Source organism: Staurois parvus, unplaced genomic scaffold, assembly GCF_062004578.1.
Source record: "Staurois parvus isolate SC_StPar_1 unplaced genomic scaffold, SC_StPar_1.0 ptg000030l, whole genome shotgun sequence".
Lineage (NCBI taxonomy): Eukaryota > Metazoa > Chordata > Amphibia > Anura > Ranidae > Staurois > Staurois parvus.
This window is the reverse complement of record NW_028317826.1, coordinates 2171305-2185000: the sequence shown is the minus strand read 5'-3', so window position 1 is coordinate 2185000 and position 13696 is coordinate 2171305. Positions and strand designations below refer to the sequence as shown.

The 13696-nt window shown below is 42.7% G+C and overlaps 1 protein-coding gene across 1 annotated transcript in view; it reads left to right on the top strand.

Annotated features, from left to right (window-relative positions):
- EIF3H (eukaryotic translation initiation factor 3 subunit H) overlaps positions 1-13696 on the top strand; it is a 230832-nt gene that overhangs the window by 165218 nt on the left and 51918 nt on the right. Inside the window, exon 3 of the mRNA XM_089659037.1 lies at positions 1588-1755. Within this exon, the coding sequence (XP_089515163.1) occupies positions 1588-1755 (168 nt within the window). The remainder of the gene's footprint in view (positions 1-1587; positions 1756-13696) is intronic.

The following is a 13696-nucleotide window of genomic DNA, read 5'->3' as shown; positions in this document are numbered from 1 at the left end:
CCAGATTGTCGCTTTCATTCTAAACTTGCATTGATGATGGAAACTGCTTGGTTGCAGTGGCTATGTCTTGGGAAATGTCTGTCAGCTGCTTTGTTCTTCTGGGTAGGATTTTTTTTATGGTGATAATTTTGTACTGGATAAAGATCATACAGCAAACACCAGAAGTATGCATAAAATGAAACAGAAATATAACGGGGCAGCCAAATTTATGGCACAATGATTGGTACCATGTGGAAATGTGATTTTAGTCATATTATTGCCCTTGTAGTCATATTGGTGTCCTTGTAACAGAACAATTTGGTACTTTAGAATCGCTTTAAGCAAAATGCTTACTCAAGGTTCATTTTTTTTTTTTTTTTTTTTTTTTAAATAACATACATGTCTATACTTACCTACTGTGTGCAGTGGTTTTGTACAGAGCAGCCTGGATCCTCCTCTTCTCAGGTCCCCCGTAGGCTCTCCTGGCTCCCCGTCGGTTGGGTGCCCCCACAGCAAGCAGCTTGCTATGGGGGCACCCGCTGCTCTGTGTCTCCCCACAGCAAGCAGCTTTCTATGGGGGCACCCGCTGCTCTGTGTGTCCATTCACACATGGCCCTGCCCCCTGTCTCCTCATTGGCTGACTGGCTGTGATTGACAGCAGCAGGAGGCAATGGCTCCCACTTGCTTTCTAAGCCGGAATAGCCTAGGCTGTCATGCACGTCGCTGGATTGCAATGAGGCTCAAGTAAGTATTGAGGGGGCTGGGGGCACTGCTGCACACAGGTTTTTTTACCTTCACACATAGAATGCATAAAGGTTAAAAACCTTCAGCCTTTACAACCACTTTAATCTGTGTACCAGTACTGCTTGGACCTAGAAGAAAGTGGTACACCCCTGAAAATATTTTTTTTCATGAATAATCAAATGTTAGTGCAGATAAAGTACTGTTCACGGCCTAAAGTGCAGTTGATGTCTTGCTCTTATGGATGATGCGTTGCTGTTTGTGGCAGGAGGTAGTTAGACCTTTGCTGCTTGCCAGCATTGCTTGGACTATATATATTGTGGCGTTGCATTACTCTTCTCTCCCCAAAGCAAGTTTTATCAGTGTCCGAAACTAGGGTCCTGGTGTAATCCTAGTACAGAGCTCCTGGCTAGCTCTAGAGTTGATCCCGCTTGACACCATAGCAGTCCTCTCCAGATATCGGAAGGCAAAACTGAGTCCGTGAGGAAAAATCACTTGTAGTTATCATGTTTACAGGGTAAGATGTACCAGCAGGTGGTCCTCTGACATTAGAAACCCTGCTATAGGAAAGCTTGAGTTCCCAATCTGAATGTATAAACTATGAATACTGTAAAATCTAAGTAAAACTTACAATTCAGATTAATATAGGCCGCCTTAGAGGATACACCTACATGCTATTGACATTCACAGCAATGGGAAAGAGTACTTGCAGTTTTCAAGATCTAAATAAATACAATGCATTCACTGAAGTTTGTTTTTTTTTAGTTTGTTTTTTTGCTGACACCAATTCTTGAGTTATAAACTTTTTTTAATTTCAGTTTTGTGTGATTGTTTGCTATAATTACCTTCTTTTCTCTTCTAATTTAGTCCAGTATCAGATGGAGATGATGCGCAGCCTCCGCCACGTCAACATCGACCACCTCCATGTCGGCTGGTACCAATCCACGTACTATGGCACCTTCGTCAGCCGTGCCCTCCTAGATTCCCAGTTCAGTTACCAACATGCCATAGAGGAATCTGTGGTCCTCATTTACGGTAAAGATTCCTATTTTCCTCCTGTGTATTGATATTCGGATTTTCCGTGATCTTTACTGTATTTGCCGTGTGGCCACGCTCTTTATTTTCCCTAATCGGGGTGGGGGCAGGGGGTTAAACGTCTAAAGGTAGCCTGGCAGTCCCTTTTAAGTAAATACCAACTGTACGTCTGCAGCAGGCCGAGCAGCAGCAAAGTCTAGACAGAGTTTCCTTCTCTCTGTTTATTTTTCTTGCTATCAGAGACCTGATGTGTACGCTCTGGAATGCTGGAGAGTGGCCGCTTCATTTTTATTCATCCGTCTTCTCTCCCTTGGTGAAGGCTGGTGGAACTAGACCAGATGTCTGACAAACCTCGATTACTAGAATGTCTGGCTCTGTGATACGTGACTGACCAATCATAACGCCATTTGCCAAGTTCCCCCCCTTCTTCCTCCAATCTCGCTCTCTTTCTCTCTTAATACCTCTGACAGGGGCTCACAAATACTGCTCTGTTTCTTTGAACAAACATTTTTTTCCCCTCTTTTTCTGCTGGTTTAATGGTGTTTCCTCAAGCTCTCCAGACCAGATGTTCTGCTCTGTATCAGAACCATAGGCAATTTAACAGCTTTATGGTTCCCCTGTCCCCCCCCCCCCCCCCCCCGTCCCCCCTCACTCTCAACGCTCTCTTCGCCATATCTGTTGGTCCTGCCTATAATTTCCAGCTGAGCAGCGAATGCTAGGTCCTGTGTATCTGTCAGAAAAAGTACTAATGAACGCAATCAATCTTGCTTGCTGCCCTCAAATTATTTCAGTATGTTAACAATTGGAATTATGTTAAAGAACAAGTTGTTAGTGTACTTAGATTGGCTGGAAAGATGACATCACAGCCTGATGAATTTTCCACTTGTCTAAGTGTCTTCTGTCTCGTTTTTGTTGTCACCTTTCTGCTTGAACGGTTGACGCGTCCAGTTATGTTCTGTAGAGAAATGGGCACATCTGAAACGCAAGACAGATCTTCTATTAACTTCACAAAGTATGAAAAATCTATTATGTGATTATATTGCGCTTTATAGCAATGTTCAAGAAAGCTTATTTTTGTGAAATAAACAGGTTTTTTAAAGCTTTGTTAGCTTTTGTTAAACTATAAACGGGCTGTCCAAACTTTTAGCGGCCTTCGATTGCCAGGTCAAACAGTGACAGTCAAAGCAAAAAAAGCATATCTGATGTATATATTTTTTATTTTTCAATGGTTTTTATTGAAAAGTTTTCAAAATACAAATAACATCAAAGACAAATACAATGATCTATAACAAATATAAGACTCAATACTTGTAGCCACATGAAGCGCCTGAAATAAACATTAAGAAAAACATGCTAAATGTTGTAGAACCAATACAAATGGGCTCACCCAACCTTGTTACACGGAGGAGTGAGAAAGACCTAATAAAGTAAGAAAAGAAAGAAGTGAAGAGAAAGAAGAAACAAAAGAAGATAGAGGGTCACTGAGGGCAGGATCAAGGTACAGAGATGTATTGAACCCATGGGTCCCATGTTTTGTCAAATTTAGTAGTATTGTTTAATCAAAAATGCAGCGCTAAAATTAATAAAGTGAAATATAGGTGACGATTGCGCACAATAGTGCGCTAGCAAGTGATACATCAGTGATGTCTTAATGAAGACCGCAAATAATTTATAAAGTGACAGCGATATCATATAAATGCATTATATGTCATATAATGTTCTCTGCCTGGCTACCCTACTTTCCTCTGAACTACCTACTATCATTCTCGGAGATTTTAACATCCCTTATAATGTCAACAACCCGGCTACATCCCAACTCTTCAACCTAACCTCATCTTTTACATTAGCACAATGTATACAGTCCTCCACTCACTCTGATGGGAATACATTAGACCTTGTTTTCTCCCGTCTTTGCACTCCCTACAACCTTACAAACACCCCCTTTCCTCTCTCTGATCACAATCTCATCACCTTCACAGTGTCCTCATCTTCAAACACCTATCCCTCCAAACGGCAAACAATTACCTGCAGAAACCTTCACAACTTGAACCCTGCTCCTTTTCCACTCTGCAACTGACCACCTCTATGACAAAATCTCTCCCCTGTCCTGCCCTGACCTGGCCACTGCTGTCTACACAATTCGCTTTCATCCGCACTAGACTCACTTGCTCCTCTAACAACACGAAGCATCAGGCCCCGACCGTTACAACCTTGGCAGACTGACGACATCAGAAATCTTAAATGACATAGTTGTGCGCTGGAGCGATTGTGGTGTAAAACCAAATCCCAGCAAGCATTCACCCTATATAAATCTGCTTTCTTAACATACAATTCCTCCCTTCATGTTGCCAAACAAGCCTACTTTGTCACTCTTATTAATACCTTGTCATCCAGTCCTCGTCGTCTCTTTACTTTTAACTCTCTACTTTCTCCACCTCCACCCAGTACCTCACTCACTGCTCACGAGATTGCAAATCATTTCACAAACAAGATTGACACAATTCGTAGGGGCATCGCCACTGCACAGACATCCATCCCACTTAGCATACCTTATACTAAACCTCCCTCAACACTTTCCTCTTTTGACCTTGCTACTACGAAGAGGTCACTAAGTTTTTCTCAGAAGCCCGTCTCACCACCTGGATCCTGTCCCCTCACAACTACTACGGTCACCCTCTTCTTCCATCCTATGCTCCCTCACTCACATCTTCAATCTTTCCCTCTCTATTGGTGCCTTCCCCTCCCCTCTAAAGCATGCGCACATCACTCCCATACTTAAAAAGCCCTCCCTGGACCCCACCAACATGAACAACTTAAGACCCATCTCCCTGCTGCCATTTACCTCTAAACTCCTAGAACGCTTAGTCTACAATCGCCTGAGCTCCCACATCACCGACAACAACCTTCTTGACCCTTTTACAGTCTGGTTTTCGCTCACTCCACTCCACTGAAACTGCACTACTAAAACTCACTAATGATCTACTAACCGCTAAAACCAATAGCCACTACTCTGTACTCTTACTACTTGACCTCTCTGCGGTTGACCATCCTCTCCTCCTCCTCAAAAAACTTCTCTCTCTTGGCCTCAGAGACTCTGCTCTCTCCTGGTTCTCCTCCTACCTATCGCAGCGCTCCTTCAGCGTTACCTATAACGGTGCCTCCTCCTCTAAACTCCGTCTTTCTGTAGGGGCCCCTCAAGGGTCTGTCCTTGGACCCCTCCTCTTCTCCATCTACACCTCCTCCCTTGGTCACTTGACAAACTCCCATGGCTTTAAGTACCATCTCTATGCTGATGACACACAAATCTATCTTTCTACCCCTCACTGCACTCCTTCAATCTCCTCCCGCATTACTAACCTACTAAGCGACATATCGGCATGGATGTCACTCTCAAACGCAATCTTTCCAAAACTGAACTCTTAGTATTTCCCCCAGCCCGTGCCACCTCTCCTGACTTCTCCTTCAAGATCAATAACACAATCAGCAGTCCCTCCCCTCATGCCAGGGTACTAAATGTAATCTTAGACTCCCATCTGTCCTTTCACCCCCAAATCCAATCACTGTCCAAATCTTGTAGACTTCACCTCTGCAATATCTTCAAGATATGGCCGTTCCTAACCTCGGAAACCACTAAGCAACTTATTCACTCCCTTGTTATATATCGCCTTGGCTATTGTAACTCCCTCCTCATTGGCCTACCTAATCGCAGGCTATCCCCTCTTCAGTCTATCATGAATGCTGTTGCCAGACTTATCCACCTTATTAACCATTCTGTATCTGCTACCCCTCTCGGGCAATGGGAAGCCAGTGGAGGGATTGGCAAACGGATGAAATTCAAAACATTAAAAATAACGTATAAAGCCATTTATAACTATGCCCCAAATTACATCAATGATCTTGTCTCTAAATATCACCCAAGCCGTACTCTCCGCTCCTCGCAAGACCTCCTGCTCTCTAGCTCCCTTGTCTCCTCCTCCCATGCTCATCATCAGGACTTTTCCAGAGCTTCTCCTATCCTCTGGAACTCTACCCCAATTTATCAGACTGTCGCCTACTCTGCTCACTTTTAGGCGATCTCTGAAAACCTCTCTCTTCAGGGAAGCCTATCCTGCCCTCCGCTAATAATGGAATCTTCTACTCTTCCAACTACTCTTCGCCCATCCCCCACAGTTACTACCTTTTGTACCACTAGCCCCTCCCTCCTAGATTGTAAGCTCCAAGGAGCAGGGCCCTCCTTTCCCTCTTGTATTGAACTGTGTTGTTGCTGTATTGTCTCCCGTTATATTGTAAAGCGCTGAGCAAACTCTTGGCGCTATATAAACCCTGTATAATAATAATGATAAAAAGATCAATAAAGGTCCTTAAAATCATTCAAAAGGTGCGTTAGCTTTCCCAAATAAGGAAGATTTCAAACAATCACGTTAAACTTCCATCATATAATCATAAGGTGCACGTGATTTCTGTGATAAGAAAGAAAGGGGTGTGCTTGCACTCACCAGACGTAAAATGATTTTACGCATGTAGTATAAGGGACACTAGTGGTCATCTGGAACCTGGTTAGAATGTGGCATTCCGATGGCGCTTGGTATACCCAGGGACATTACTCCAGACCTCTCAGTAGACCCTCTCCGATGGTGGAAACTGCTTGCAGGTTTTACTTACACCCGGCAATAGGTGAGTTCAGCAACAATAGGAGATCCATCTTAAGTAGCTCAAAAAAGCCACCAGGAACCAGGACAAAAAGCTGATATAGTGTAGTAGTTTATTCAGCCCAATGATGGTAATCACATATCGAAGTAACAGGTGTGTTAACAAACATGTAGCAGCAGGTGGCAACAGCTACAGTCAGTAAATGCAAATAGCATATACACACAAATGGTAGCAGATAGCAAATGGATATTTGTGTCAAATGTGATGGGTACATCTCATGCATAAAGAAAATTTTTTTTTTCCAAATTTCAAGATGGCTGCTGGCCAAACATGTGGCTCCAGCAGCTAAGGTTGGCGTCGGCAAGGCAGGCTGGTGCTCTGAGGCGTTTCGTGCAATGGCACGTTGTCAAAGGTAGTATTGTTGTATAGAATACAGGTAAGTTTGTTGTTGTTCATGATCCAGTTCAATTTAGGTTTAACATATTCTAGAGGGATATGAGAACTCAATTTTTAGCCATAGTAATTCTTGCTGCTAACAACTTATAGGTAAGCAGCTTAATGGAGTTCTTAGGAATTGTAGTGGGATATTTATGGAAGAGGGCAGTCTCCGGAGCCCTACGTATATTCACCCGTCACCGAATAGATCAAATTAAATATGCAGATCCAAAATCTAACTACTATTTGGCATTGCCACCAGACGTGGAACATATACTCCACTTGGAGTCCAAGTACCACCTCAATAATGTTTTATAGTTCGCCTCAATTAAGGCGGTATTGATAGTTTGGCGAGACATAGCTTTAGCATTGTCCAAAGTTTTTGAGATATAATAGCTGATATTCAGGTCCCATTCCCATTGGTCCATATAGGGAATTTTATAACTCAGATCAGCGAGAAGGGCATACACCAAAGAGATATGGCTTCTAGCCAAATTGTTACCTTGACAGGAGACTTCAAAAGAGGTCAGGATGGGTGGTTCATCCAATAAGGCAATTTTTGAGTGGATAAAAGTCAATTTGATAAGATCTAAAAATTTCAGTGGCAGGCATCTGCATTTTATCCTTAATATTGAAGAGGATAGAGTCGGGTACCCTGGAGGAATTCTCCTATCTTCAGTAACCCTTTATTAATCCACCACTGGAACGCAGATGGGACCAGCCCAGGGATAAATTCAGGATTACAGAACACTGTGGCTAAAGGTGTGTGCAAGGAGGCTAGGGACTTGCAATGGCGTATCCTATCCCAGACAGACAACGAGACAGAGTAATGTGGGACCGCTAAAGGATGACAGGAAAGAGCTTAAGTAGAGACTCAAACGAGATCCGATCCCGTAGTGGTAGTATAGGCCAATTGTACAATCTGGGTGGCTTGGAAATATGGAAGATAGTGAACAAATAGTCCCAAATTAAGCTATCGAAAGCCTTATGAAGGTCCAAAGAAAGGAGCAAAAATTCCCGAGAGAGAGGGGCATCCCAATTAGAGCAGACAGCAGAAATTAAAGCTATGGCCCTGCGAATATGATCTAATGTTTCATGAACAGGTGTAAAACCCGATTGATCTTTATGAATATATTGTGCTAAAAAAGAATTAAGGCGCAATGCCAGAAGTTTTATCAGAATTTTCAGGTCGCAGTTAATAAGCGAGATAGGTTGATAGTTAAGAATATCTTTGGATAAAAACAAGGCTTATATTAGTGTTATCCCTAAACCTAATAAGGACACCAAAGGAATCACACCATTCTCTCTCAAGGGATTAAAGTAGAGAGTCATATGGGGGAGAAGCTGTTCAGGGAAAGTTTTATAGTAAATATTCGGTAAGCCGTCGGGGCCAGGGAACCTATGTGACGTCAGCAGTTTAAGAACCCCACCTAATTCTTCGCTAGTTATGGTCTGTTCCATGAGTTCTGTGATCTTCAGCAATACTGAAGTTTGCATGTTCTCCCTGTGCCTGCGTGGGTTTCCCCCAGGTACTCCAGTTTCCTCCCACACTCCAAAGACATGGTGGTAGGTGAATTGGATCCTGTCTAAATTGCCCCTAGTATGTGTATGTATGAATGTAAGCTAGGGACCTTAGATTGTACTCCCCTTGAGGGTTAGGGACTGATGTGAATGTATAATATATATGTAAAGCGCTGCGTAAATTGACGGCGCTATATAAGTACCTGAAATAAATACTGGGAAGCCGCAAAGGTCTCAAAAAATCTTGAAGCAAAGAGGGCTCAACAGGCCGGGGTTGGCTATGTAAAATGGTATAAAAAGTATTACATTCCTGAAGGATTTTCTAAGTATCCTGTGAAATTTGACTTCCCGAAAGCCGGAGTTTAGGAAGAGCTGAATAGGTGTGTTTAGCAGAAAGCTTACGTGCCAAGAGAGAACCAGGTTTGTCCCGCCACGTGAAAAATGTATGATTCAGCCATTGTAGCTGTTTTTCTGCTTTCGTGGTGCGGCAAATGTTAAATTCTAGTTGAGCGTGTTCCACCTTGTGGACCAGATTCGGGGACAGGCTATTCTTGTGCTGGGCTAGCAAAGCTTCATAGTCCCTAGTTTTGGCAGAAATCAACTCTTCACGAGAGTCTAGAAGATAGTTGGATAAAAAAAACCTCGGGCAGAGCCTTTATGAACTGCCCAGTTAATAGCAGGAGTCGTGTCTTCCACTTTATTAATAGTAAAATAAGGTTTCAGGTGGTCTATGATGTCGAGGTGAATCGACTTGTTGCTAAGAAGGGACTCATTTAATCGCCAATGTGACTTAGCCAAGCTGACAGTTAAGTTAGAAAGCGTTCACATCACTGGGTCATGGTCCGACCACGGTGTTACCACAATTTTAGTCGAAATCAATTTAGACAACATCTCCGTAGGGAGAAAAATGTGGTCAATATGCGAATAGCGATTATGAGCTCTAGGAAAATGGGAGTAGTCTCTAGAGGTGGGGTTGGCCTCCCTCCACGTGTCTATCAAGTTATAACAATACAAAAGTTGTGCAAATGCACAATTTGTTTTGGAGGGGCTGTAGGTTTAGTAGATGTGATTTATCAAGCGTGTGATCCAGGGCCAAATTCGAGTACCCTGCTAAAAGTTTATCACCTTCCAATTCCAGGGATGAAGTTTGAAACAAGGATTGGAAAAATTGTAATTGATTCATGTTGGGGGCATGGTAAATCAGAAAAGTCACCAAATTACCCCACAGATTGCCTTTAATAAATATTGGCCTTTCTCGGCCCGTATCGCTTTATATTCGGTAAACGATAAGCGATAGAGCGCTACCCCTCTTTTTTTTTTTTTTTTTTTTAATCGGATGCGTTAGTGAACCTAAGGACTTGTAACGAGTGAACGCCTTGAGACGTTTAGAGGGGGAACCCAGGCCTTGCACGTTATGAGAAAGAAGACAAACCACACTATCGGTAGGATAGTGTAGACATGTAAACAAAGGCAGAGCAGTGATGACATGACTTGTATATCCACTAATATGGATATTTGGAATGCTGATCCAAATAGAAGAGCTCGAAGTGACCCTCACATAGAAATCGTGAGAAAAGGAGAAAAAAAGAGAGAAGAAACAAAAGATGCTGAGCCCAAAAATAGGCCAGCATCCACCTAAATAGCTAATGAGCAATATACAAAACAAAACAACTGAAATTCAAGTATTCCAGACAAACGTCAAGGAACGGAAGAGTCTCCACCAAAGCAAAGCAATGGGGAGAGTCTTTTAAGTAGAGAGAGTGCATAGACTCTTCCCGGCACCATGGGGTCTATAAAAAAGGCAAATTCATCAGAAAATTTCCTGACGCCAAAAGCTAGAATTTCTAGCACAAAAAAGGACCAACCCAGAACAGTTGGGAATCAATACAGCTAAAGTGCATAATTCAAGTACCAATAATACAAAACAACAACAAAGGCGGAGGCCAGTGTCCCCAGACAGGACCACAGAGAGGTCCCCGCCAAAAAAAAAAAATCGTGTGATAACTGGCAGGTTCCTCAGGACTTGGAGTGTGAAGCAGCAGATTTCTTCTTCCTGGGAGATGGAGACCATAAAGGCGAGAGTGGAGGAGGAGGGCCGTCTGCTCTGGGAGGATCCCGTGATGGGGGCTAAGGAAAATAAAGCCAAAATTCAATAAGATTTTTTCCCCTTCAGAAAACGTAGAGAATGCATAGGATTTGCCATTTGTAGATAAATTGCAAGCAGAATGGATAGTTCCATCTATAGTGTGTGTGTCTCTCTAGATCAAAGGTGAAAGTAACGGTTTAAACGCCCTCTGTTTTTGGATGGTAGCTTGCGAAATGTCAGCGGACTTGAATCTTATATCCATCGATTTCCAAGTCAGGATGTTCTCTGGTGTAACACATCACCGCTTCCTTAATTCTGAAGAAGTGAGGCTTGATGATCACATCTCGAGGGGATCCATCAGGCTTTAAGGGGATCAAAGCTCTATGGATGCGATCAGTCTTCGTGTTAATTTCGTCAGTATCCGGAACTGCTAACAATATGAGGTCGTAGGCAAAAGCAGCGATATCTTTAACCGTTTCTGGTAGGCCTCTAATTCGAAAATTGCACTGGCGGTTGCGATTCTCAAGGTCGTCTATTTTGGTATAAGCATCCTCAAGGTGACCGTATAAGTCTGCAATCCTGGTAGAATTCTGCGACACTCTGTGAATAGTATCAACTGTATTTTCGATTATTCTCCAGGCGATGGCTATTCTCCCTAAAATCCTGCTTGAGGTCAGATGTTAATTTAGTGGTAGCTTTTTCTAATTCCCTCTATTCTCACTGCTCATTTTGGGAATTTGCTGCAGAGTCCCCCGAGTAGTGCTGGGGCACATCCAGAGGAGCAGGGGATGAAACTAGACCATCAGGAGCAGAATCTTGGCCACTGAGCTGACTATTGAATATCTCCACCATCTCCCTATCAAGCAGGGAGGAAGAATGTGACTGCTGGCCTGGTGACAGGGCTGCAGCATGAGGGTGAAACCTGGCAGGGCTGGAGATGGACCCAGAGGGAGCAGAGAGAACAATCACATGAGCCTGTGACAATAGAAACTAGCTTGATGTAAAAAATTATCAATATGTGGTTAGTGTTTTTATGTTTTCTTTATATAGCGTTTAGTTATAAATGCACATGGTGGGAGGCATTGGCTCCTTACATATGAAGTTTCTGCTTCCTGCTTTGCAGTGCTACATAGTGGTTTTGCTTTACTGCTTTACTGTTTGTACTCACAATGCAAGTCTGAGTCAGCTGACTTGTTAAAAACTATGCACTGCTTTTGTGGTTGATATTTTATCTCAGCAGTTATTAGGTTGTCCAACATTAGCAGGGTGCGATAAACCTGCCAAACATTTGAATTAAAGTATATCCAAACCCAAGAACAAAGATTTAAAGTGATCGTAAAGGATCATTAAATAAAAAAACAAACATACTTACCTGCTCTGTGCAATTGGATCCTCCTTATCTTGGGTCCCCTGCCGGTGCTCCTGCTGCACACTGAAAGTTGTTTACTCTAATGTAGAGAATGCATTAAGGTAAGAAACCTTCAGGTGTTAGAACCACTTTAATATATTTATTTGTTACAGGTACTTGTATAGCACCGTCAATTTGGTGCCCTTGTAATTTCCTGCATACTTAACGCAAATCTTAAGGAATGTTATCTGCTTTTTCAGCTATTCTTGTTTTTGTACTACTAAATAACTCCCCTCTGTATAATGGAGTTGAGGGTGGTAGTGTTTTGTATAGTGCAGATCATAGATACAGTACAGTGAGTAGGTGAAAAACAAAAAACGAATGCAGCCGTTTTCATCAAAGTATCTGTACAGTGCATATTGTACAATTAACAACTTCTATACCGGCTCTAAATGGGAAGAATGGCACAGATGCTTGTACCCAGAGATTTATCAGAATTTAACAATATGATATGTGCAATAATGAGCTGTGCTGACCGTACAAGCACCCATTATCACCCTCTGGGAGATCTGTCATCTCACCTGGCCACTAAAGACCATGCTGAAATTAGAATGCTTTTCACATACTTTAGAGGGAGCTGCATATAAGTTGATAGTTTTCTATGGTCAGCTGTTAAGAGAGCGTTGCTTATCACTGAAAGTCATTTAGATGACTGTTGCCATATACAGGTGAAACTCGAAAAATTAGAATATCGTGAAAAAGTTCATTTATTTCAGGAATGCAACTTAAAAGGTGAAACTAATATATGAGATAGACTCCTTACATGCAAACCAAGATAGTTCAAGCTGTGATTTGTCATAATTGTGATGATTATGGCTTACAGCTCATGAAATCCCCAAATCCACAATCTCAGAAAATTAGAATATTGTGAAAAGATGCAATATTCTAGGCTCAAAGTGTCCCACTCTAATCAGCTAATTAAGCCATAACACCTGCAAAAAGGGTTCCTGAGCCTTTAAATGGTCTCAGTCTGGTTCAGTAGGAATCACAATCATGGGAAAGACTGCTGACATGACAATTGTGCAGAAAACCATCATTGACACCCTCCATAAGTAGGGACAGCCTCAAAAGGTAATTGCAAAAGAAGTTGGATGTTCCCAAAGTGCTGTATCAAAGCACATTAATAGAAAGTTATGTGGAAGGGAAAAGTGTATAAGAAAAAGGTGCACAAGCAGCAGGGATGACCGTAGCCTGGAGAGGATTGTCAGGAAAAGGCCATTCAAAAGTGTTGGGGACTTTCACAAGGAGTGGACTGAGGCTGGAGTTAGTGCATCAAGAGCGACCACACACAGATGGATCCTGGACATGGGCTTCAAATGTCGTATTCCTCTTGTCAAGCCGCTCCTGAACAACAAACAACATCAGAAGCGTCTTACCGGGGCTAAAGAAAAACAGACCTGGTCTGTTGCTCAATGGTCCAAAGTCCTCTTTTCTGATGAGAGCAACTTTTGCATCTCATTTGGAAACCAAGGAGCCAGAATATGGAGGAAGAATGGAGAGGCACACACTGCAAGATGCTTGAAGTCCAGTGTGAAGTTTCCACAGTCTGTGTTGATTTGGGGAGCCATGTCATCTGCTGGTGTTGGTTCACTGTGCTTCATTAAGTCCAGGGTCAACGCAACAGTCTACCAGGAGATTTTGGAGCACTTCATGCTTCCTTCCACAGACGAGCTTTATGGGGATGCTGACTTCATTTTCCAGCAGGACTTGGCACCTGCCCACACTGCCAAAAGCACCAAAACCTGGTTCAATGACTGTGGGATTACTGTGCTTGATTGGCCAGCAAACTCGCCTGACCTGAACCCCATAGAGAATCTATGGGGCATTGCCAAGAAAAAGAT